The 26,363-nt window shown below is 39.3% G+C and overlaps 2 protein-coding genes across 2 annotated transcripts; both read right to left on the bottom strand.

Annotated features, from left to right (window-relative positions):
• Nucleotides 1-2,539: 2,539 nt before the first annotated feature.
• Nucleotides 2,540-18,912, bottom strand: CDH26 (cadherin 26). Its single transcript, XM_009574389.1, has 17 exons — nucleotides 18,784-18,912; nucleotides 18,501-18,725; nucleotides 16,173-16,430; nucleotides 14,357-14,479; nucleotides 13,720-13,881; nucleotides 12,317-12,464; nucleotides 11,473-11,639; nucleotides 11,180-11,308; nucleotides 8,765-8,950; nucleotides 8,307-8,575; nucleotides 7,550-7,692; nucleotides 7,070-7,303; nucleotides 6,317-6,544; nucleotides 5,040-5,164; nucleotides 4,561-4,635; nucleotides 3,458-3,541; nucleotides 2,540-2,749 (listed from the first exon to the last, which is right to left on the bottom strand). The coding sequence occupies exons 1-17, from the start codon at nucleotides 18,910-18,912 to the stop codon at nucleotides 2,540-2,542; spliced, it is 2,895 nt and encodes a 964-aa protein (XP_009572684.1).
• A 3,576-nt stretch (nucleotides 18,913-22,488) lies between these two features.
• On the bottom strand, nucleotides 22,489-25,889 carry LOC104071583 (protein FAM217B-like). The gene is made up of 4 exons (XM_009574387.1): nucleotides 25,768-25,889; nucleotides 24,463-24,574; nucleotides 24,278-24,363; nucleotides 22,489-23,680 (listed from the first exon to the last, which is right to left on the bottom strand). The coding sequence occupies exons 1-4, from the start codon at nucleotides 25,860-25,862 to the stop codon at nucleotides 22,489-22,491; spliced, it is 1,485 nt and encodes a 494-aa protein (XP_009572682.1). The 5' UTR covers nucleotides 25,863-25,889.
• Between the last annotated feature and the right edge of the window lie 474 nt (nucleotides 25,890-26,363).

Genomic DNA, 26,363 nt, shown 5'->3' with positions numbered 1-26,363 from the left:
ATTCTATGATTCTATGATTCTATAATAGTTTTCAGCAGTTCGAGTGGTTATTTAGGTGTTTGTAGCATGCTTTGCCATTCCTACATAAAAGTACTCATTCCTATTAAAAGGCACATAGTGACATTTAAAATATTAGAACAATCATTCAAATGAACTGCACACCTCATTATGCACTGACATGGTATATACAGCTACTATAGTTAGATAAAAAGATCAACAAACAATGTGATCATTAACGGGATCACCAAATTTGTGATTGCAAATCCGTAGTGAGAAAAAGAAGGAATATTTTTTGTCCAGGTAATTGCATAAATGACAGGGCTTGACAGGAATTATGGATATAATGATACTTCAATGATTACAGTGCCAAAAGGGGATTCCAAAAATCTAGATCCATTCTGCAAGTCTCTTTTTGTCTATGGAAGCTGACTTACGATTTCTGTGCATCAGCCCCTTATTGTAAAATGAAGGCTTTAATTATTTGTTATTTCCATCACTGTTTGCTCCAAGACTGTATACACTAAAGATTTTGTACTGTTTTGATATGACCATAGCAGAGTGCATATCTCTCGGGTCTGGTCAAAAGGAACGGCGTAAAAAGCTGCCGCAAAGGTGAACATTATTGGTGAAAGGCAAGATATACACGGAGCACAATGGGTAAGTGCCATTCCTTAGTTTGCTGCAAGCTCTGTGTGACTGTGGTCAACCAAGGAGCTCTTTCAGCCTTAACTTCTGCTCTTTAAAGTGTAAACACTACATCTCTGCCGCACAATGGTGCTGGGAAGCTGTATTAGCTTAGTTTGTGCAAGTCTTCTAAATCCTTGAAGACACTGAAATAATGAATGTTACTACCTGCATGGACACATTGCATATGAGGTAAGAACCTCCAGTGAACTTTCTCATTTGCTATACAATAGCTTTTCATTAAAACAGTTCTTTTTTTCCCATTCAAGAGAGAGACAACTTTTTCTGGCATTAGCAACTGTGGGTCTGATCACATCTAATTGTTTGTATGCATGGTGTGCTATAGACCCAACACAAGTTTACACAGACAATAAACACACAGAATACTTTCATTATTATTTTTACTCTTCCATAATTTTCAGAAGAAATAGCAAAACACAGCACAATTCTAATCTTACCAATATGGTTATAATTTGCAATAAAAAAGTCATCTTGGTTATTAGCAGTGCTGCTAAATCACTGGTCTGATTTGAAGTCTTCCATCTGGAATTGTAAGTTAAGGACAGTTTATCAGAGCACTGATTTATTGTGTAAACAGATCCTGCTGCTGGCATTTAGGAAAACTTAGCTGCCTGCCACTCAGCCAAATTCTTTTATCATACTTGACTGAAGTTTCCAGCTTTGAATTATTAGTTAATAACATCTGAGCAAAAGCATAATTTATTGTTTAAGTAAACTTTGAAAAAGAAGAACATTGCCTTAGATACCAGACTTAGTGCTTGCCTTAGGCAAAGCATTTTTCTTTTAGCACAGAATTGTAATAAAACAGAAGTAAGATTTGTGATTAATTCCATCTCTTACTGCCTGTGTAACTTACCTAATGGCAGAATACTATCTTCTGAGCTATTCTTTCCTCATTCATGTATCATAACACCTCATGCTATATCTGAGCATAGGTCAATTGCACACATTCAGACACGCCCAAATCACAAAATTCGAAAGTAATATATCTGTGGTTTCTGTATAGGGAAACTTGACACCACCCTGTCTTTACCAAGTCATCTGTTTTATCAATGGTGCTTGAGGAAACCCATTAATTTCTTCATCACGGTCACTTGTGGCTAATTTAGAGAAGGCAGTTATTTGAATGAAAGGAATAATCATACCGTGTCCTCTGTCAACAATTTCTTAGCATTTAGAGTGTTATTTACAATAGTGTAATAATACTAACAGCCACCAGATGCCAGCATAAGCATGCAAGCACTGAATAAGTGTCTGTTTTATGCTAAAAGACGAGGATGGTGCAGACCTCTCAGGTCATTATGAGGTTACAGTCACACTAAGAGTGTCTCATAGAAATAAAAGATCTGATTATCAAGACAGATCCGCGTGGCACTGTACTAAAGTTAATCTTGGATTTAAAGAGACTGCTTACTGGAGAAAGGACTGTATCGTTGGCCTAGCTGGTAATTGCCTTCTGTGTTCAAAGCTGGCTTATTTCCCTATGGAACTTTGACTGGAATTTCTAGCCTAGCAGATCTGTTTTTTTCCTTTGCTTACGAAATTGAGGATCCTTAATATAAGATCTTCTATTTGTGTAAGTCTGCACAGAATATGCCAAAATGACTCCATCATCTCTGCAGAGCAGAGTGGACCTTCCAGACATGTCGTGTTCTTGGCTGCAGGCATGCGAACAGTCTAGGCAGGAAGAATAAAAGGCCAGGTACTCATGGTGCAAACATACTGCAACGCTTTCTAGTGCGGATGTTTTGGGTTTGGGTTTTTTTTTCAGAATTTGTCAGTGCTTCTGCCAGAAGCCTTTGCAACACCATAAAGTAGTCACAGCCTTTTGAAATTAATTCAATGACGGAAATCGCTTCTGACAGATTTCTTCTAGAGCAGAAAACTTTGGTCCCAGAGTGTTCAGAAAACCAACAGGCAACTCCTCACTGCCAGTGGAGACAGAGCAGAAGGAGTTACTTCGCTCTAGTTCTCCTTTCTCAGCGTATCTGCAAGGTTCATAGATGGCCCTGTAATCTTCCAGTGCATTTTGGTAATGCAGTTTCTAAAGAAGGGAAGAAACAATGCAAATCATCATGGAAGCTCCTACTGCCTTTTTGGAAATTAAAGGAATTCATGGCATGCAAATTAGGTATGCCAGGAGGTTACAGTGAAGAGTATGAGTCTTTCTCTGATAAGGAAGAGTTTTACTGAAACTCTAAGCTGCATGAGCACCAGAGCCTGAACTTCCCCTACAGTACAAAGGAGGCAGAAGAGCATTTGATCTGTCCTGGACCAGACAGCTATTGAGTACACATGACTGCGTGGAGCCATGCAGTTTGGCCCAAGGAGGCATGGAGGACAGGCCTGTGAACATGCAGTGGCCAGACAGGACATGGCAAGAGAAACTAGGATTTCCCTGATAGTACAGAAGTGAAAGAGCAGATAACCAAACTTTAACCCTGCACGGCAACAGAAAGCATTTTAGCCCCCCATCTTGAAGAATTTGTTACAGGTGACAGACCCCAGCCTTGCAGTAACTGCTGGGTGACCAGCCAGAGGCAGCAAGAAGTCTAGGAGACAAGGCATTTTCAACAAGGAAGAGTCTTGAACGTTTCTCCGTCAAATATATCCCTTGCTTTCGATTGTAATGCTTCTTAGATGTGGGCTGAGAGAGTAGCTGAAGACATAGCAGCTTTCCAGTTCTGCAAGCCTTTTTTCCTATTCTTACAAGCCAACTTGACAAAGGAGGGATTCAACATTCATTTCGTACCTGACCCAGTATTTTGTCCACTGTCTGTATCATGCAATCAAGGTGTCTTACTTGGAATGTCTCATAACTAGCGTACAGGCCATCCTAGAACACAGACATAATATCTCAGGTTTGACCAGCATAAAGTCACCTACTAACATTACTTTCAGATACAAATAAATCCAATTATCTTTCTCTCTGTTACATCCATTTCTCTTGTGCTGTCTTCTCCTGTTACATTGCAGCTTTTTCTGTTCAGGGACTGTTTCTTCTTATGAGTACATACTCCACGTGTACATGGAGTCACCAACTGTAGGCATGCTTCATAATCTCCAGTAATTAAATATGTTTCTTTCTCTAAATTTATTGGATTCCTTTTCATTAATGGCACCAAACGTGACCTCAGAACTTTATAATGTCTACTCACAAGTAATCCAAACTATGGAATTGGGTTCTCACATACATAAAAAAGACTATTTTACATTTTCTTTGCCTACTGTAAGGCAGAGATTGTTCTTAGAGTCTCTTGGTGATCACTACGTACTTATGAACAGAACACATAGCAGTCACCTACTGATGTAGACTAGAATTTCCTTCAGGCATTCCTCACAATAAAAATAGACATCTGTTAGAGAATACAGTACAAAAATCCACAGAATAAACTCAAAAGCCTTCAAACGCCCAGAAGTACATCTTATAGTCATAAAAATACTCCTAAATCCTGTCCACACTTTTACAGTATGTTAAGTAGAAGTTGTTGACTAGCATGTTTTTGATAGATATCTGAAGAATGACGGTTCCATTTCACTTATGCCAAGAACTGAATAAAATCTTGTGCCTATCAGTTCAGGTACTGTGATAAGAATTTTGGAAGAAATTACACTTCCAAATATTTAGAACAATAACTAATGAAAAGAAGTGTCAGTCTCAAACTGAAAGCTGTGAGAAAAAAATAAGTTGTCAACAGTATTTTGAATACCGGTGGAATCTCCAACAAGTGACATTTTCTAATTGAACTATATTGCATTATTCTTCCCACTATTATTAATACTAAACCTCATTCTTGGGGTTACCAATTTCTGTGGTATAAAAAAGGGCGTTTACATAAGGAAACAGGCAGTTACCTCAGCAATCACTTCTTTTCCAGGCTCCACAGACATAGGTGGTAGAGCAGCATGATCTGTAATATCCAGCTTAGCCTGCATACAGGGAGGGGGATGGTATTAATCAGAAACTGAACTAGGCTGTGAAGGATCACACTTTTGCAGACTATTCGCTTTTTCACTTTCATTTACTTCCTTGTTGAAAGCACTAGTATGTGCAGTGTGACAAGAGATGACGTGCCTCCTCATCTGTTGGATTCATCAGTAGGATGAGGCACCTGGGAAGGTCCTGCTGATACTGAAAAATGGTAGGAGTGATAATAGTCTGTCACCAGAGTAGCATTATCCAGTCCATGCAGAACACCACTCCCCAGATATGCTTAGTGGCAAAAAAAGGCTCAATACCAAAACCAGAGGAAACATAATAAAAGAGATGACTAGTACAAGATTCAGCCACACAACACTGGTAGGGTAATGTGAATATATGCTTTTGCACTTACTTGAGATAAAGACATTCTGCTCTCTTCATTATAGTTGATTAAAGTCTGTTCACCTTCTTGAGGTGGAACAATGGCTTTGCCTTTAGACCCCGGCATGTAAAACTGGCAAAGTAGAATACTGGAAACTGTTGAAACAAGAAAGGGAATGGTGAAATGGGCATTGTGAATAGATCTGTATGGCTCAGTACAGTGGGTAGCCTCCAAATGAGCTAACTCGGAAACCTCCAGCGATGTAGCTGTGCAGATGCAATGCTTGGCCTGGAGTAGTTAGCCTGCTTCAGAAAGCCAAGCTGTTATCTCTACAGAGCACTGCATTGAGCAGGCAGACATACTAGATCACTCACAGGTAACCAGAGGAATAGTGATCACATAATCTATTAATTTTTGCTTCAGATAAAGAATCAGTAGTCCATCTCTTCAGCAGTAACCAACATGAGCTGTTACAGAGGAAGCTGCTCTATAACAAGCAATTACTGAGTAGTGTAACCCTACGGGAGAAAGTCATTACTTCCAGTTAGCCAGTACATGGTTAATGTCAAAAAAGTCAAGTATTCCATTTTATTCAATTGCAAACAAGAATATTTACTTTGTTGTACTAGAGTTCAGTTTAACGACATATTAGATTTGCCAGTCATCTAGCCACAATATAATAATGATTTTCACAAGTAACAAGCTGAAAAATTCCACCTGTTAATGTTACATTTCTGTCTTTTCAGTTTAGATATTTTCTTTTTTCCTAGGTTACATACTTGTATTTATTGTTGTTTGTACAACAGTATTCCATGCATCTATGTTATCTTCCCTTTTTCATTTCTCTCTAATACACAGTCCTCACCTTTTCACATCCCAACCATGAGTGCAGATAAGTTTCACTAATCTTTCTAGTGTCTTTTACCCTGTGTTGTCAGCCTTGGAGACCACCTTCCTCTGCCTTACATATTGGATCATAATGCCTAGTAATTTGAAAGTTTTCTTGGCTATAAAAAAAGATCTTTTTGGTTACTAGATGGAAATGGCAATGTCTTGTGTTGTAAAACTAAGGTCTTCCTAAAATTTGAAGAGAGAAAGGGTCATGGACCAGGACACATGGATGGAAGCGCCATGAAGAGTGTAAATATTAACTGCTTGCACCTTGACTACACTCTAACACATTAAGGCAAATGACCTTTCCTGTTAAGGCTGGTAGATTTTAGCACATGTTCATGAGCTGCAATTGCAATGAGATCCAATGGGCAGATGACAGATAACTTGCATGCGTAAGTTAGGAGGTTACTTACCCAGTAATAATAAGAAAACTGTCAGTATTACTGCAATGGCACCACTTCCAAGTCTCACTGCTGCTTGTGAAAGTGGTGAATCTTTACATGTATGTCCATCTGGGCAAAAGCAGAGCCTAACATGCTGATTCTGCCTTGTAGAAAATCCTTGCCTGTCCTGAATAACGACGGGCACGAAATAGCTACCTTGTGGGAGGCTTCTTAACATTAAAAGTTCAACTGACTCCCCTAAAAAGAAGACAAGCAAATTATTTCAAGACTCATAGAAAGAAGGCTGTCCCTTCTGTTGATAATCAAAGGGAAACTCATTCGCACCCCGATTTCAAATACTTTTTCCAGCCTTAATGCACCATAGTAAATAGGACAAAATGACATCCCACTTTATCACCTTGCTGAGCCTTCTGGGCAAAGAGATCTGTCCCAGTCTTGCTGCATTCTGGCATAGCTGCACTGATAACCTCTAAAATTCATTAGGTAGTTAATCAAATGCAGAAGTGGTTCTTCTGCTGTCTTATCCCCCTTTCTGCAATTTGAGCACATTGCTTCTGGTCCTGTCCTCAGCAGAGATGAAGAACGATGTAACTTTTTTTCAAATTGCAGTAACTTTATATTTTGAAAGCTGTTCCTCCATGTCCTTTCAGTCTCATTGAGACTGATCAGTAACAAACCATAAAGGTAAGAGACAGTGAAATAACTAGGGGGCACATAACTGACAATGAACTTCTCATGAAGGACATGAAAGGAAGAACTCACCAGTGTTCCCTCCTAATTTCCAGTTATGCTTCACATCTTCAGAGTCCTCAGCCAGCTCAAATGTAAATGGCCCAGAATGTGAATGGACCAGAGCAGTCTTAGCTTTTATAATGAGAGGCATCCCTTCTTTTTTGTCACACACATCTAAAGAAGGAGCCACTAATGTTGGCATATGATCATTAATGTCAGACAAGTAAAGCAGGATGGTGCCAGTACCAGTCTGTGGTGGAATACCTAGATAGGAACAAAAGAAACAGAAAAACACTCACAACTGGGTATCAAGAAAAGCCAGTCCATTGGCAGGATCTCTGTCTGGTTTATCCTACTAGTCACACGTAACACAAGTTTTAACCATTAGGGTGTTCTGCATTACCCTTAGATCCTCTTAGATCCTCAGTCTTGCTATCATTTTATATCTAACACGCACCTCATCTCAAACAGTCCAAATACTGCTTGAATATTTTCTGACTGGCTACCTACCATGATCAACAGCATGAACGATAATGGTGTACAGGCTGTTGTTCACATAAGGGGATTCTTGATCAAATTCTTTTGCAACAGTAAGAACTCCAGAATTCTCATCCACGCTCAGCCAACCATCTGGGTCATGGGCTAGTTTGTATCTTGCAAAGAAAGGAAAAAGTTACAAGTTATAATCTTAAATGGATTTTGAAGAATAGAAAATTTCTACTGCATCTTTCTTTGTCCTTTTGAGCTCTGTAGGTATTTTTACTTGTTAATGATGCTTACTTTAGTTAACTCTATGACAAGCTGTGTGTTTCAACACAGCCAACAAACAGTTCCCCATACAAGTCCCCATACCTTGTACAGGCTCATCCAAACTGTTCCTAGGGGCTAAGAAACAATCTAGTTTCCATATCAGATTACCATTCTTACAGCCAGGCATACCTTAGTCCTTTCTATGGCATCAAAATTGTCATCAAAAGTAAAATATAAATAACGCAACCTGGTTTTAGGCAAAACTGTTTTGAAGACAACAGAAATATTGAGCAACGAAGGACTGACTGCACCTTTAAATTGTATCTTACAGAACCAGCTATCTGGATCTGCAGTATCATCAATATTAAACCTGCACCTCTAATGTATATGTTCATATAACTGTAAATATATATGCATATGTATATTCATATATGTACATATACCAAATTAAACTTGAAAACCTCTTTATATTTCTAAGCTATTTCTTATTCTGAGAGTTAGAAGCATCTCCACGTACTTTATTTTATTTGGCACATTATCTGGATATGTGGCAGGATACCTTCTAAATACTCTCCCAGGCTTCATTGAATCTTCTTTTTGGACAATAAGTATAGGCGGATGAAACCTAGGAGCACGTTGTGACTGGCAGACCTTGATGTTCACAGTTGCATTTGTGGATTCTAGACTTGAGATCATCACAGTGCCATTTTTACACAAGAAGAAAGGTTCTTCATTTGCTACAGAAATGACAAGTCTCATCTCAGAGTCATCTTCATAGTTGAGAGGCTGAAAACCCCGGACAAAAGTCTGATTAGCAGCTATGACCTTTGGTTTGGCAGTCACCTCTATATACCTGGAACTCAGAGGTGAGCTGAGTTCACCAAACTCTGCTACGATGCTAAGCTATTGGTCTTGTAATCAGACTGGTCACACTACACACTGCCTTGCTGGAGCTCATCTATTACTGCTCCTTACCTTGATAATACTCAAAATGCCTTCATTTGTGTCCGGATCCGTCTCAATGGTGAACTGTTTCTTCTCATTGCCTTTTGTTACGCTGTATTTTGCTCTCCAAGCTGGAGTGTTGGGAGAGTCTTTATCTTCCACTTGGAGCCGTAGTACAGCTGGATGTACTTGACCTGCTGAAATCTGTAGCTGGTACTGGGAGGGGAAAGGAAAGAAATAAGGACTATTTCTATTCTCCAAGAGAAGAAGCTTGTTAGCCAGTTCTGAGCCAGAGTTCCACCACCAGACCATGTGGAGCTACTTTCTGCGCACACTGTCATTGTCCGCAGTGGTTCATGTGTCCCCACTCAGTGACAGAGAACCCCTATGGGAGTTACAGAACTAACTTTCCTCCAACACATTCCCACTGACTTCATAAAGGACTTACTACTAAATCTGATCTTCATCTAAAACCAGGAGATTACTCATCTCTCCTAATATTGACTATAGCAATAAGCCCATAAGAGCTTTTCATCCAGGATTGTCTTCTGCCATGTAGAAGAGATTGGTGCTTACGGCTTAGGCCAGAACTAGTATGCAGATGTTACATACCTGACCTTGTAGAAAGCAAGTATGTGTGAGATTTTAGGTAATTTCTTCACAATGGTTTAAGTTTTTGATGGTGCAATGTAGCCTCCAGCTTGTCTAACTAGCACTCCAAAGACAGGCTAAGAAATGCCAATTAAACCACCTAAGGCAAAAATATGTCTTAAAATATGAGATGGTAATAAAGTGTAATTTTTTTGTGTTTATTTTCTTCATACAAGTTGGTCACAGGTTGAGATCTGAAAATTCAGACTCTTGCCTTCTAATATGTAAACAATACTGTTCTTGCGTCACAACTTTTAAAAATGCTGTAAAGAATAATACATGTACTCAGATAGAAGGAACAAATCACAGCTGTGAGAAGGCTCAGAATTTTACTAGACTGGAGTTACTGACGATGAAGCACAGATTTCTTGAATAAACCTGTTTTGGCAGATTATCTAACCTTATTCCCTCAGATCTTCCAAACACCATTCTGCAGATAGGAGATCTACCATAGTAACACACTGGTAAGAGTGTTTGCTTTCGTAGGTGACTTTGTACCCGCTGTTGTAACCCAGTATTTACTCTTATTGTTCACAACTTCAAATACTTACACATACCAGTGCTTGACGTGACTCTGCACTCTGGATGTGTGTACTGGTTTTGGCTGGGATAGCTAATTGTCTTCATAGTAGCTTGCATGGTGCTATGTTTTGGATTTGTGATGAAAACAGTGTTGATCACATAGGGATGTTTTAGTTATTGCTGAAGAGTGCTCACACAGCATCAAGGCCTCTTTCTATTTCTCACACCACCTCACCAATGAGGAGGCTGGGGGTGCACAAGAAGTTGGGAGGGGACATGGTTGGGACAGCTGACCCCAACTGACCAAAGGCATATTCCATACCATATGGCGTCACGCTCAGCAATAAAAGCTGCAGGGAAGAAGGGGAAAGGGGGGAGGACATTCGTAGTTACAGCATTTGTCTTCCCAAGTAACCGTTATGCGTGATGGAGCCCTGCTTTCCTGGAGGTGGCTGAACACCTGCCTGCTGGTGGGAAGTAGTGAATTAATTCCTTGTTTTACTTTGCTTGTGTGCACGGCTTTTGCTTTACCTATTAAACCGTCTTTATCTCAGCCCGTAAGTTTTCTCACTTTTACCTTCCCAATTCTCTCCCCCATCCCACTGCAGGGGAGTGAGCGAGCGGCTGTGTGCCAGCCGGGGTTAAACCACAACATGTCAACATGCAAATTACAAAAAGAGCCTTTCTGGGACTAAGCTATTAATGGGACCAGAGCCTGAAAATGGATAGCTCTTATCTGAATTCAAGTTTAGCTGTCTACCCGTTCACAGCTTTTAACTCCTCAGACCCCTCTTCCTGCCAGCAAGCTCAATCGCTCCCGTTCATACAGCAAACACTCTACAAGCACCCTCACAGAATATGACAGCAGAAGCATTGCTACCACACCTAACTGCCCCATTAAGATGTCCTGTGTTTATAGGCAGGCAGCTTTAGAGCCATTGAGGTCTTCATGTATCAAAACTAGGATCTTTCAAGAGTAGATTGTAATCAGCACCTTAGCTTCTCAGATGTTAGAATAAGCTAGTCTGTCAGCATCCTTATGCTAATAGTAAGACAAAAACCTTCTAGTGCTGTACACAGAAAACTAACCAAGTTTATCACTGTCAATAGTCAAGCATTCTCTTACCGTCCACATAAAGCTCATTTGCACATGTTCTGGCCTGATTCTGCAAGTGTCTGAGGGTTCCCATTTCCACTGCTGAGTGTATTTAGCAGTTTTAAGGACTGACCTGTATTTAGAAGGCTCAGTAAAGTAATAATGTTTTTCCTTACGTTATCACTAGTAAATACAGGGGGATGGTTGTTTGCATCTTCAACAGCTACATTCACTGTTGCAGTAGATGACAGCTGTGGAGTTCCATGGTCACTGGCTTTAATCAGAAGTTTGAAAGAGTTGGCAGTCTGAAAAACAGAAGAAAAGAAGTTCCAAACTTAGTTCAGAAGCAGTTTCCGCATTTTGCCAGTCACAGCTACAAAGCTGGATGTGAGACTCTCCTTCCTCTTACACCTGGTTAACGTCTAGTGAACACGTATCATGGATTAAATGATAAGAAGCTGTACATCACCTTACAATCCAGGCATCCTGACAGAAGTATTGATCCTGTGGTAGGATCAATATTAAATGTGAATCCATCTGGAATGGGCATTTGCATACTTAGAGAATAGGACACCTGAGAATTTGCAGTGCCATCTTCATCTTTGTCCAAGGCAGTAACTTGGAAAACTGGCTCATCTAGGATGAAGAATTGAGACATTACTAGAAGTGTTTAGACTCGACATGAAGTTTCTCAGGCCTGTCTGCAGGCTCTTGAACATACAAGTCCAAAGAAAACCTATAACTTCTCCTGTGGCTATGGTTATCCCTGGTTATCTCTGGCTGCCACCTCATTTGGGTGACAAATCTGCCTAAAGTACTGTTAGACAATAGAGAGAGTTACCACACTCCTGAATTTACTTTATCAAACCATTCACTAGTTAGTTATGCCAGCTCTCAGCCAGCTCCTGAGGAGTTGGCACCATGCCCAATGTCTACACACCCAGATTAAGTCTTTGTATTTCTAAAACAGTGTGTCTGACCATCTTCTGTGAAGCAGTGTGCATGTGCAGGTTCCAGATCCACAGTTCAGTTTAGTCTGCTAAAGTCTTGGCTTGTAGTTAAGAAGAAATATCTTAGGAGTTTTTCCAGAATGTCTCCAATGTTATGCTAATGTACACTGAGGTTAATCAGACAAGAAGTCAAGAGGTAGGAAATAGTCCTTCACAGGAAATAGTCCCTAAACCCATGAGTGTTCAAGTAAAACTTAGGGAGAAGAACAGATTTAGTAAGAAATGAAAAAGAAAGACAAAGAAATTAAAAAGAGTGCAGTCATGCACAAACCAGTAGTATATCCTTGTTTGGATGGCACTTACCTTTACTATGGTTCTCTCTTATTGTAATGCTATATTCCTCCTTGGGAAACTCAGGTGCATTGTCATTAATATCTTTAACCTTTATCTTGAAAAATAAAGGACGGACCACTAGTTCACCAGTTTTTCTGTACGCCATATCGAAACGTATCTAAATGAGTAGCGACACAGATATCAGAATGGAATGAATGGTATCATTTAGACATCAGAATGGAACAAAAAACTTTCAATTTTGAAGCTGCTTCAGTCATATTTGGCTAGCATTTGGCTTTGAGTTGCATCACTAAGTCATTATTTCACCTTTCAAAGGTAGTAAATTCATAATGGTCATCCTGTGCATTAAACAATGCTTTAAAAACATCAGTACCTGGAGCTGGATCTGGGTTATTTGAAATGACCACCTAATATAAAATACATAAATATCCTTGGGGCCAGACAAAAGAATGCTTTCACATGTGCCTCTCAATTCTGAAGTACTTATTTAACTAGTACATTCAGTTTTCTCTAGCTGCATTTCCATGATGTTTTGGCTCCATATCCATGAATGTGCAGGGGATTCAATTCTGAATGCTGAATTCTCCTTTGCTACCTGTATTTCTGCTTTAAAACCAAGCCCAGAGTGTCTGCCCTGGAACAGCCATGTGTCCAGCGAGGGCAATAGAAAGCTCTCCAAAATTTATCTTTTCGTTATGGAAGGCAAGACCTTGCACAGAAAGCCACATGGAACAGTAACTATCATTTGGGTACAGTTAATCCACAGAGACGCAAATAGAAATCATCACAGAATAAACATAAGGAGACAACAATTGAAGATTTTTTGCAAGAGAAAAACAAACCCACACTCACATATTTCATTCATACACTTGTTATCACATTTCTTTCATTACGCTTTGCTTATGAACACTTTTCTGCTTTTTAAGGAGAAACATACGCTTACTTTTATGTAAAGTTACAGTAATACAGCTTTGCAGCTTCTCCAGTATTATCCGTTTTTTTGTAATGCGTAACTATTTGCTTCCATTATCTTGTTTAGGAGGTTTTGGGTTTACAACTCAGCGTTCTGGCCACTATAGGTGTAACATACTTTGAATTTCAGGAGAACTTTTCCATTTTTTAGGTTATGATCAAGGGTCATACCAAAAAAAAGATAGAAAAGAAGTGTACGGATATTTGTGGAAGTCCAAACACGCCACAAAGATTTATAATCAATAGTGATGTGGGAGTTACCTATTGGTCACTGCTGAGACAATCATGTTAGCATTTATTTAGAGATTCAAAATAAGAAAAAGAAGTCATAAAAATACACACTTAAAATTCTTATAGGTGTGTCTCTTGCGAAGCATTTAGCCATAAGAAAGCAATTAATATTTGGAAACAGTTTTAAGTATTTTTTTAAAGCGTGTTACCTGAAAAGCTGGGGTCTTTTCTCTGTCAATGGTACGATGTACATACACATGTCCATTTGCATCATCTTCTACAGAAAACAATCCAATCTCTGGAGGTTCATCTACCCCAGGTCCACTGATTAAATATTTTACTGATGTATTAAATGATTTGTTATTGAACAGCTTTTGAAAAGAGAAGTAGCACAATGCAGTGTGAGTAGGGAAGACAGAACAGAAATAAAAAGACTTTAGACTAATTCTCTTCCTGCCCACCTTCTCTTTGCAGATGGGGCCTGGCTTGCAGGCTTGGTCTCAGCCAACTCAACAGCTTTCTGGGTTGCAGCATCACTGCTCTCCGCACAGTGTGCAGGTACACAGCTCTGTGCAATGTCTCTCTTACCTCTCCCGCTCTATAGTCTTCTTTCCCCTGATTACGCTTGCAGCTTCCCATAGAAAGGAGCAGTATACCCCCCACACCATGCAATTCTACTCAACTTTGTGTAAATAAGACAACTTTGAACAAATAAGTTTTTTTAAAAGTTGCTGTTTGATGCACAATTCTTGCCCTCTCCTACCTTTGGTATTTTATGGTACAATCTGGGGTGATGAATACCTTACTGAGGTTCAAGGAGAACTTCTACTGAAAGGTTGTTTGTACCTGTCCAGCGTATTTTGGGAATGGTCCTTTGTCCTCCTCTTGAACATCAATGGTGGTGACAACCCAGCTCCTTTTTGTACGCCGTAGAGGACGTAGACTGTTTAACTGATAAGAATCTATCCACTATTGGATAAAGAAGTGTAGTTAGTGTCATAGTTTACATATTAACAGTTGTGTATCTATTATTACACAATATTGACTACAAACCTGAATACTCTTCTTTTGGATGGCTTGTCTTAAACTGAAATTTTCAATTTCATGAGAAAAACTGTTGGCAGCAATAACCTTGTGGAAAAAAAAAAGGTGATTGTGAGAAGTGTGGTTAACTAGAAACCATTGATGTGTTGTCTAGGAGGAATTTGGCTTCACAGAAACATATAGATCTAGTTTTGACAGCATTGTATTAAATTGTACCTAACCCTGGAAACTCCACAAATATCATCCATCTCATTCAAATGAATTGGCATGAGAGCTTGGATACTGATTTCTCTGGTCCGGTGATGCCAGTCCCAGAAACATGCAAACACTGCATCTAACAGTCCGTGGTATTATCGCTATGGCTTTTCTCAAATCAAGTATCTCTAGTTTTTAAAATACTCCCCTCTGTCTCGCTGTGTCCAGTGCTCCGTTAGAAGTTGTTTGGTATTGACAGGACATAAACCTACTACTGGAAGGAAGTTAAGTCTGGGCACTATTTCAGGTTCTCAGAGAGTCTGTCCTGTGACTCCAAGTGTTCCAAACATAGCTGATGTACCAGAAGATGAACACTGGACCAAAGTCTCTAATCCAGATGAGTAAAATAAATTGTTGAGAATGGTGACTGCACCCTAACCGGCACGATTTGCCCTTTTATAAGCACAAGCTTCCTGCACTGGCTTCAAACACTGCTTTTTCCTTGAAATCTTTCACCACAAAGGAGTATGGCAGTACTCAGATTACACTATTGCCGTTAGCTCACAGGTAACTTGTACACCTTCCTCCTAGTTCTCACTGCTTTCATTGGGAAGCTTGAGGTTTTATAACTCATTCCATCAAATGTTTCCAGTGGCATTTAAAAAATGAAGCAGAACTCTTCCTGCCTAGACTTGGGCAAAGGTTGGGCCTTTACCCCATGACCTTTTTCTGAAGAAACAAAATACTTATAAAATTGCCACGGTTATAGACTTGCCAAGCAATGGGGGCTCACCAGTAATGCCTTGGAGCTATTCTGTAAAGCTGTGGCATCACCTGGGGAAAACCTCTGTGATGTAAAAACAGCAAGGAAGGCTTTAACTTGGCACTTACATGTAGTATTTATTAGCTTTGTTCCAGGTTCAGCTCTGCCAGCTTGGTTAAACTTTGTGCTGGACCCCCCAGACAAGCTGCTTTCCCCTTTGTCTATGTGTGGCCACTTTTGATTAAACTGGAAGCTTTAATTGTGTATTTTATGGCTTCCACACTCCTCCATATGCACCAGTTGCACAGCAATGGCTCAGGCCATTGCTGTACCAGTTCCAGACATTGCCAGTGCTAGAAAGGAACAACCCAGTTCAGGCCCACGAACCCCACAGAAACACTCGTGGAAATGCCACCGAATTACAGCAGGGCATCATTAACCCAGCAGAGCTACCACCAGGCACCTGTGTGCTCTGCCAGGACCCTGGTGTCCCTAGCAGGAGGAGCAGAGGGCCTCGCTCCTGGAAACCCCCTTCCACAAGACCTGAGCCCAGTACCTGGGGACAGAGCAGCCCCCCTTTCCCGGAGGCACTGCAGGGAGCCGGGAGCCCTCGTCCCTGCGGGAAGGGTGCGCAGCGCCTCGCCCCCGCACCGCACCTACCTGCAGGAGAAGCAGCGTGGCGAGTAGCTCCATGGGACACGGGAGTAGCTCCATGGGACACGGGCAGCGGAGCAGGGCCAGCCTGTGGTGGGAGCTCAGGGCAGCGGCGGCAGCCCCCACGCCCCGGGCAGGCTGCACCGAGTTACCTGTTCCTTGGAAGTTTATACAATGGCTTATTGCAGTCAAAGTTCTTTTCACTGAGTAGTTACCTCTGGTTTCACTGGAATTTGAGCTATCCCGGAGGACAAGCGAGTATTTCTGCCTCATCAGGAAAAAAAAAAAAAAAGAACTGTTGATTCTGTAAAACTGAAATTACTCAAAGCAAAGCTCAATCCTCCTTTGGTGTTTTTATCAGTCAGTTTACAACTGCCACTTCCACTATTACACAAAACAAACGTGCCATTACTGCAGTTTTATTACCATTATACAGCTAGAATAAAACATGTGGCTTTCCTTGGCAGTTACTTGGAAATGCCATTTCCTAATAACTTCACAGTTGTTTACAAAAATGTAAACATGCAACTTTATATTTACTGGGAGCTATTTTTATCTGCCATGCCCCGGAGTGCTATTTTTATATTACTTCAGACTTTGAACCGAGAACAAGTTCTGTAAAAGCTTACTTGAAAGCTGATATAAACAACACTAGATTGTCCTGTTCAACCCAAAAGCCATCAAGCAAGTATGAACTTGTGTACCTGAAGCTGAACTTCCCTCCCAGCTTGTGTAAAATACATTTTAAATAAAACTACATAAAGAAGCAGGAAATGAAAAATTAAGTCTTGTAAAACCATGTAAAAGGAAGACTGAGCGGCAGAGAGTGTGAGGAAGGCCCCAGCTTCTATGAAAAAACTTTTACAGCATTTTCCATTCTCCTGTGTTGCTTTTACTGGGCACAAAGCGTGTTTTTTTTTTTTTTAGAACCAAAAAATAATTAATTTAGTGTTCTGGAAGTTGTGAGAGGAAGACTTAGGGAAGAACTAATCTTCTGTTCAGGAGAGAAGAAAAGCAATAGATCACGTCAAATAGGTCACAATGTTTTAAATAACAGTAGTGTGGGGAGGAAGGCAGGCAGATGATCTTCTGAGATTCACTATTAACAGGACAAAATAACAGTAACAGGCTTAAATAGCAGCACAGGATAGGATGGTTTAGACGTCAGGAAAACCTCAAATAGCAAGAATGTTCTGATTGTAAAATTCTTGTGTGATATCTCACAGAGTTGTTTTGTAATGCTTAATATAAAGATTACAAAAATAGCAAAGCAAAGGGATTTTCAGCAATAGGAAATGCCATTTTTTCGCTTTGAATCTCTCCCTTCCTTTTCCTCTTGATTAGTCTCAGCTGATCATATAAACACGCACGTGAAATTAAGTTAAGCATACTTATCCATGTATACTAGCAACATGAGAATGTGGTTCTCTGCAAGCATCTACCCACGTCTTTGCTGTTCTTTGGATCATGTTCTAAGTGTCCTGGAGATTATAACAGAGAATGTGAAACTCATTGATTAGTGCATTTTAAAAAAAAAGGTATGAATACAATGAAGGACATTTTTCCTGCTACTTTCACCTGTTACAATGCCTTAACACAGCCATTACAGAAGTGACTGCCATGTTGAGTAGAAATAATCATACAGCTTTAATTACCTAGGCTGGCCATCAGCAGTAATATAGCTGAGAGATGCTGAGCTACAAGCTATATCCTACACTGCAGTAAAGAAATTTTCTAAAAGAAAAATTCAGAGGTGCCATCTTGTGGATGATGAAAAAAACACAACTAAGTAACAAATAGGCAGTATCTCACTTTTAATACAGTAAATATACAGTAACTTTGAATTACAAGATCACTTTCCAATGAAATTACTAGCAAAAATATCCACAAAAAAATTCAAATAAATAAGAACACATGATTACCAACATCAAAAGCTGGGCTGCAAATTCTCAGTTAATCGAGTTCCAGTCTTTCCAGATAGAGTGGTCTGTTTAATTATTTTTCAGAAGAAAACCCACTAATGCCAATGGGAGCAACAAAGGCTCAATTCCTTTAAAATAAGGCAAAAAATAGTACATTATAGGCAATTTCATACTGTAGAAATTTTAGCTATAATATAGGCTCCAAAAAAGGTATCACATACTGACTGAAAAAACTGTCAAAATACTCTCAAACTTCTAACAAGATCCTTTAAATAGCAAATACAAGATAAAAGTTACCTCAAACAACAATAAATGAAACACAGAAAGGACACAAGCAATAACGGGATTACGGCATAATTAAGCAGTCTGGAGTCCAACGAAATAAGCATAACCACCTCCTGCAGCATTATACCCCTCTGCCATCCTGTTGGGCACGGGTCAGCAGCAAAGGCAGAGGGGCACTGGCAGCACACAGGCGGTAGGGCTGGGAGCTACAGTCACAGCATCCTGGGACAGGCATCGGTGGGAGATGTGAGCTCCCTACTTCTGGCAACCCGTTCACTCTAAACTCAACTTTCTCAGAACGAATACTGCTGAGCCTTTTTGCCTCCGTGAGAAGCACTATCACCCGACGACCCTGAATTCGTACCAGCAAATGTAATCTCTCATTTGGAAAGAAAAATAGTCTACCTTACCAGCCTTAACAAGTGGCCACCCCATGATTTAGGATACTGAACCAGCAGTAAGGATTGATTTGAGTCTTCCTTGCAAGGCTCTTCCACTTGAGGAAGATGTGAAAGCCCTCTTCCCAGGATGGTATGCATCGCTCACACAATGAAAACCCCTCCTTGGAGCAACTGAGTAGCTGCAGAAAGCTTGATACCTGTACTGCAACAGAACGAGGATCTGGAGGCATTGTGCAGAAACTTCAGAACCGCTGTATATAACTGAAAGCTACTACAAGGTGTGAGGGGGTGCGGAGGAGGTAAAACTTTTAACTGTCCACAGTATCTCACTGTAGAGATGCAAGTAATGGAGAAAAAAGAAACACGTCAAGAGAAAAACAATATTGTTTTAAAATATTTCATGTTATGCATTAAAAATACAGTTTAGCATTACTAAGGAAAACAGTTTATACATATTTGAGTAAAATTCTGTTTCTTCACATCTTTGTAACAGGGTAATTTCACTGAAAACAACAGAGTTGTTCAAAGTTTATCCTAGTATAACTGAAGTAGAATCTGGCTATTTATTTAAAATGCAACCTGAGCCTATTTGTTCTGTAGGTAGTCCTGCAGAACATTGAACCTTTAAATTATCTAGAAAAAAAAAAAAAAATCACTGTTTAAATGTCTCACATCACAGTAAAGTTGTTCTTCAAGAAGCATCATCAATGCTAGGCTTAAACACACATATGATCATATTGCTACACATAGTGGAAAAAAATATAAATAGCCACACAAACACTGTGCTGTGGAAGTATTTTAATTCCAAACTGAATGTATTTGATGGAATAAACTTTTCTGCTATATTCGGAAGTGCTTCTAAAGATAATATCCATCAATACAAAATGAAGGAAACATAAACCACAGTCCTCTTCATAAAAGGAGCTCTTTTTATCTATAGGCCCAGAACATAGTCAAGTTAAAATGGAAGCAAAAGTGCTGCAGGATAAAATCCAACCCTTGCAGGTCTGCTCAGGCTAAGAGCTTCTGTATGTGAACAAAGAAGACTACGTAAGAAGTGTCAAATCAATAAACAAAAACTAAGACTTGTGTGATTATCACGTGAGACAAACTAACTTGACCAGATCACAGCCAGAGCTTAATGATGAACAAGTACTCAGACTTATTTTAGGTGGCATCACCGTCTCCACCTGCTTAACTTTTTAGTCTCCAACAACAAATTGATGTCCATCAGATCACAAGCACTACATAAACCCAAAACTTTTTCTAGGTCTGTGGGAAAATACTTTCCTCAGTAACAATCACCTTTGCTCTTGCCAAAGCTGACTGAAACACTATTTATTTATTCTTTAAGAAGTGATCATGCAAAATGTGCCTGTATCTACACGCCTTCCTTATAACCTGGGAAAGCATCAATATAGAGTAACATTTCAGAGGAAAATTTAGCATACGCTAATACTCAGTGCTATAATAACATGCTAAATTAATTACTGCATCTAACAGAATTTGTTTAAAAAAACTGCTATTCTGATTATTGACTTGACCCTGCTCACCTTGCTTTTGATGCTTATAATAGTGCACTAAAACAGCGTACTAAAATCGTGCACTAAAGTAGTGCTTACCGGGAAGAGCAGTCCTACTAACTTTCACTAGTGTTAATGTGAATCAGGAAAACTTGACTAATGAAGGCTTGCAGAATTTGGCCAGAGCTTGAAATTCTAGCACTGGATGCAAGAACCTTTCGTCTAAAAACAGCTAAAATAGATGATGAGTCTGGAACAAAACAAAAGGATGAAATAGCAACAATAGAACGTGCTGGTCCTCTGCAGTTGCTGGTGTTGAATGCTATCCTCTAAGTTTCACCGCACCTCTGACACAGCCAATTTATTTCATCTTTGAGCATGTCAGATTAAGTTTCACTTAATTGCATAGAGCTGAATGTACATGCAATTACAATTCATTTTAACTGTAACTTCACAAATACTGAATATGGAAATCTAATACTGTATATTACATTTGTTTCCTTTATCAATTTAAAATTTCACATTTGGTCTCCAGTAGACTAGGAAAAAAAACTAAAAAATTTCTTAGACTATTCCTGAGCAATGTTTTTATGTACTGTAAAATACTCTAGTTTATTACTACATTATTAACATTCTCACATTTTAAACTACATATAAATCCATGCTTTGAAATTTTACAAAGCTGAAGATCTGGTAGGCACAATGAAAGAATAGAAACAGCTAAGCATCTTAAAACCAGGATGAAATCAACAAGAGAAGTGCAATTTAACTATATACATAAAGTACTCTTTAGTATTTGCTACTTTTTCATTATATGAAGGATCCACTTGTAAAATCTGGTCCATCAGACCTCAGCTCACTTCTCATAAACAGTTCATTGTGACTGGTGGCTGAGGATGAAGTTAATGCTGCTCAGTGTTTCATTTTAACATGAAGGTACAAAACATCCTTTAGAATTCCATCTTTAACAAGATCGTGTCCCCAGCTGATTTGATTTGTAATTGTAACAGATGAACTGACACTTGAATACTCACTGCACTATCCTTCATATTCTCTTGTATTTCACAGACACAAGAGAAAACAGAGGGTCTGAGGACAGGACCCAGTCCTGGTTGTACAATTTCTTTCTGTAGGGTATTTCCCCATGTCACTTCACTAAATCCTGAAACAAGAAGCCAAGCTAACTGAAGTAGACTGGACCATGGGATAAATAATAGTCATCTTGGGTGACTGAAAATAGGTATCTTTTGTATCAAAATATATCTTTACTTGAACTTACAACAGCCTTTAAATTCATCCCCTAAGAGTCTATTTTTTATGTTTTGAAAGATTACCAGTTCTGCAAATTAGGCCACACAGTCTTTAGTAATACCCTCATTTTGTATTAGTCATATATATCCATGTGCAATTTGAAATTTGGTCATTTCCTCTAAATGACAAAAAGCATCAAGGCTTACAAAATGAACTTCAAGGAAAGCTGTCTGTAAACACAGTGAAGATTTCTGGGTATAAAAATATGCATTCCATTTTCTTAATCTGTCACTATTGAAGCTGTCTGCTCCCTAATAATTTTTTGTCTTAAAAAGAATCCTTTCTGCATTAAAATATTTCTAAACATTATCTCCATTCTTCTTCTTATAAAAAAAATAGTATCTAATTCATCCAAAAAATCCAATTCATCTTCTGTGAAGAATTAGAATTTGACTTTGCATAGATAAGCATGCTTCATTATTTTATAAACACAGTTAAGCCCTTTTCCATCAGAAAACACCACCATCAAACCTGTCTCACAAAATAGCACATCTGTTCAAGAAAAAGAGCATGGATCCTATTCTCTCAAATACACCAAGCTAAGCATAAGAAACACCACAGACTTCAATGGACTTCAACTGGTGCAAATAGGAGGACATGTTATAATGATACATTTCTCTAAACTTTCATACTCTGCTATTGTTATCTTCATTGAGCAATTGTAAATATTTTTGAGGCAAGACCAATGGAAGACACTTGCCTTCAGGGAAAAGATTTCCTGCTGGTGTTGCTGGCTTAACATCGAATGTATTGAAATGAACAGTGCTGACTTAGAACATATTTTTTCGGGATCTTCCCATGAAGAAAACATGCCCCTTCTGCATTGGCCAAATGCTTTCTAGCAGTCAAGAAGCATCAACATTTACTAATGAATTTTTCTTCATTTAAATTTGCGTGATGTTTGCTTCATGCCATTTGTTTTTATTTTCCTGTCCCCTGATGGTTTCTTAGAAGGAACATAATTGTTGGCATTGCCATTTTTCTTTGGATTTGTACACGCATATGTTTTTAAGCCTTTGATGGGAGCAGTTGAACCATGAAATACTGGGGTTTGCTTAGGGGGTCTGATATTACCAACACTTTGAATTTTAGAACTGTTCTCAGAGGGTTGCATATTGAGGAGCTGTTGCTTTGCAGTTGGTATGTTTTTCAGTTCGCTCCTTACTTCACCAGATTGTCTCTGAGAAGACACTGCACATCCCATTCTCTCAGAAAGTTTCAAGTGACCTGGATAAGAATGTAACTGGCGACCTTCTTCACAGCATGAATCTCCCCTGTGACCTGAATAGCTTCTGGGTAGCTTTGTAACACTTTCTTGGGGAACCACTTGCTTGTTAGGCAAAGGGCTGAGCAATGCTTTGCCTTTGCCAGGGCTTTTTAGGGTACGGATGGAGCTGGGAGCAGTCTGCGGTCTGGCTTTGATTGCCTTTCCTTTCTCATTCTGTACAGTCTGCATTTGCAGCCATTCCAGCTGCAAAAGGCGATCAATGTATTTCTCGAGAAATCCTGTTGGCTTTGGTCGAAATTCAGTTTTACCCTCTATATTAACAAAGATGGCCAGTTGCTTCAAGTCCCATGAGTTGAAAGGAGGTGGGAGGAAGTCTGGGTAGTAATATTCTGATTCTTTAAAACCCGTATCAGGAACATGTTCCAAACAAACTGGATCAATTTCTTCAGCTCTGAGAATGAGCTCTGGTGGTGTGCAGGGAGATGGAGGAATGGGAATTCTTTCTGAATCAGAGAGATCACTGGCACTATCATCTTCAGCATCTTCTTTAATAATTTGTACTGATTCAAAATCAAGAAACATTTCATCTACAGATGCTTCTTGCCATTTAGAAGAGCATGGACCAGCTTCAGCAACATGTTCTTCGTGATTCTTTTCCAACTGTTCTTTTTTACTGCCATAAAAATGTTGCATCGGGACATCTTTAACCCTACAGAAGCTGCCTTGTGTGCTGTCCTTTATACTCGGAGGGATCCTGTGCAGAAAAAATTCATTTTGCCTTCTTTCTGGGAGACTCATCTTTGGTCCTTGTACTCTGTGCAGTGATGTGCAAACACTCATGATCCTAAATAAAAAGAAAGGTCATATCCTGTTAGAATCATAGAATCATAGAATAGTTTGGGTTGGAAGGGACTTTTAAGGTCATCTAGTCCAACCCCCCTGCCGTGGGCAGGGACATCTTCAACTAGATCAGGTTGCTCAGAGCCCTGTCCAACCTGACCTTGAACGTTTCCAGGGATGGGGCATCTACCACCTCTCTGGGCAACCTGTGCCAGTGTTTCACCACCCTCATGATTAATGATTAATGTTTCTGTAATAACAGTTTACAAAGGTCTTGCTACCTCCTTCAAGGACAGGGGTCTACAGGAATAAAGCTAAAATTGGCATGGAAACTTAGCAATGAGGTAAAACTAGTATCTGCTGGTAGAGATAACACTGCCTACTACTGATTTTTTTTGTTTTATTTTATTCTGATTTTGCCTGAGAACTCACTAAGTAAGTTTCCATATTGATAACTTAAATTTGTTGTCCTCATAAATGCTGAATTCTGGGATCGGTTAAGCCAAAGGCAAAACACAGAAGCCATGATTTCATCACAAGCATTTTATATACCAGTTTGAAATGTCTACAAATTAAACAGACAATCTCAACATGAAATTACCTTTTTGACTGAGTATTGTCATCCAGCTGGTTTCTTCCCTTCTTAAAAATACTTGGTTGGTTACCATATTGAGTGTCATGGGAAATCTGAAAAGATATGAAAGTATGTGATGTTATTAAGAAAGCTGACATAAACTAAGTACCCTTTTCCTGTAAATGAAGAAAAAAAAAAAAAGAACTATTTACCCTTTCAGTGGTGCTTGATACATTTTTGCCCAGTCTTCCAGGAGAAGATTTCATATGAGAAATTGGTTTATTTAGTCCTTTGGTGCTTGGATGGCTTTTTCCATTACTGTAACTAGCAAGGATTAAACATAATATCACATATAAATAGCAACATATATGATCATCAGAATAGAAATACAATAAAAGTTTAGAGTGCAATTCAGTTTAAAAAAGAGAGAGTTGATTGCAACTATTCTTAGACTTAAAATTCATCAGAACTATGCCATGGTCACTTTTTATTTTTTATACTACTAATGCACCACTGTATTTTTAATACTACTAATGCAAAAGTGAATAATTCAATCAGATGATATAATAATAGAACTTAGCCCTTACATAGAATTCTCTGTCAGAGGATCCCAAAGTTACTTTGGGGATAATAAATAGTAAATATTAGAGACTACATCTTTAACTACTAATTTCTATAGTGTCTGGTACATGGTCCTACTGCAATTTACAAAATTAATTATAAAGTACAATATGAAGGTCACTTGCAAGCCAAGTCTTGCTTGCCTTTCTCATTTGCATACTCTCAAAAAAATTTAAAGGATTATTCCTATGAAGTTAAGGAGTGGAAGTGGGCAGGGAGCATACAGTCTATTCTGATATTAATACAAACTATTTCACAACAAAGGCACAAACAAAATTCACCATTTCATGTTATACTGGGGTTGTGGAAATACTAGTAGGAGAAAAACTCATATGCAAGCAAAAGGAATGGCATTACTGATCTGGACAGCTTAAAACTAAAATACGTATTTCCTCAATTAAATCAGATACATTTCTGTGTAAGCACACAGAATCATTACATCAGTGTATTCTGTAAGAATCAGAAAACAGTGTTTGTTCTACAATGAAGAAATATTACTAACTTTAAAATGGAAAGTTTTTAAATATCATTTTAGAACAGGAATAAGCACACTGTGCCCTCCCAGTCTAATCTAGTTTGACTGCAGTTCAGTTAATTTGTCAGGCTGTATACCTTGTTCACAGTTTTTATGTCAGTATAGTCAGATTTTGTTTTGAAAAACATGATTTTACCAATTCAAGAGCTTATAAAAGAATGAAAATAAGTCTTGTGCCTCCAGCATTGATGCAGTCACCTCTGTTACTTTGTGACCTGCATGATCATACAGCACAATCATTTCTGTTGCTGTGGATCAGAGGAGAAGATGATAATCTGAATAGTACAGCCATGCACTTACTAACTAATCTACAGTATTTAGAGATTTCTATGACTAAAAGGAGAGAAAATAATTTCCTTACTTTACCATTCCTTTGTGGTTTTCATTGATTTGGCTTTCCTTTTTCTGTGTCTCTCTGTGCAGTAATAAGGGATATTCTTGAATGCCTGGTCCCATTATTACTCTTTTTAAAGCGTATCTGCACCTTTATTTTTACATAATCTTCAAACAACTCCAGTCTTTTGGGTTCGTAAGACACAGCGTATCAAATGCAAACATCACCACGTCCTAGAGATGCAGTAAACAAACACCATGCGATTCCTCCCAACGTGATTTATTTTCAAAGCAGCAAGATAAACATAATCAGCTACCGAACAGTACTGGAAAACACTGTCTCCTCCCCCAGCGCTCGCTTAATGAGAACCAGCATCGATCGCCTTACTATTGCTGATCCATGCCGAGCTGTCATCACCCCGGGTACTGAGAGGAAAGCCGAGCAGGAGGGCAGCCATGCTCCCTCTCTCGGGGGCACAGGTTGGCCACTAAAGCTGCAGAGCAAGCAGGCCAAAGCCAGCCAGGGGAGACAGGCACGGGTTTTGTGGTGGGAAGCCCTACTGCTGCTGCAGCCACCGGGCACAGCCAGCCCCGGTACCGCATCGGTACCGGGGAGGCTGGGCC

The sequence above is a fragment of the Fulmarus glacialis genome, unplaced genomic scaffold (genome assembly GCF_000690835.1).
Source record: "Fulmarus glacialis isolate BGI_N327 unplaced genomic scaffold, ASM69083v1 scaffold25263, whole genome shotgun sequence".
Classification (NCBI taxonomy): Eukaryota; Metazoa; Chordata; class Aves; order Procellariiformes; family Procellariidae; genus Fulmarus; species Fulmarus glacialis.
The sequence above is the reverse complement of the archived record's forward strand: the minus strand, read 5'-3'. Positions and strand labels throughout refer to the sequence as shown.

Coding starts and splice junctions, on each gene's coding strand:
- LOC104071583 (XM_009574387.1), bottom strand. CDS start 25,862: ATGGGACCAGGCATTCAAGAATATCCCTTATTACTGCACAGAGAGACA. Junction 24,575..25,767: donor AACCACAAAGGAATGGTAAA/GTAAGGAAATTA, acceptor AATCCTTGCTAG/TTACAGTAATGGAAAAAGCC. Junction 24,364..24,462: donor TATCAAGCACCACTGAAAGG/GTAAATAGTTCT, acceptor ATATCTTTTCAG/ATTTCCCATGACACTCAATA.
- CDH26 (XM_009574389.1), bottom strand. CDS start 18,912: ATGCATACCATCCTGGGAAGAGGGCTTTCACATCTTCCTCAAGTGGAA. Junction 16,431..18,500: donor CCCAACAGGATGGCAGAGGG/GTATAATGCTGC, acceptor CTGATGAGGCAG/AAATACTCGCTTGTCCTCCG. Junction 8,951..11,179: donor CTGTATTTACTAGTGATAAC/GTAAGGAAAAAC, acceptor TTCCCCTCCCAG/TACCAGCTACAGATTTCAGC.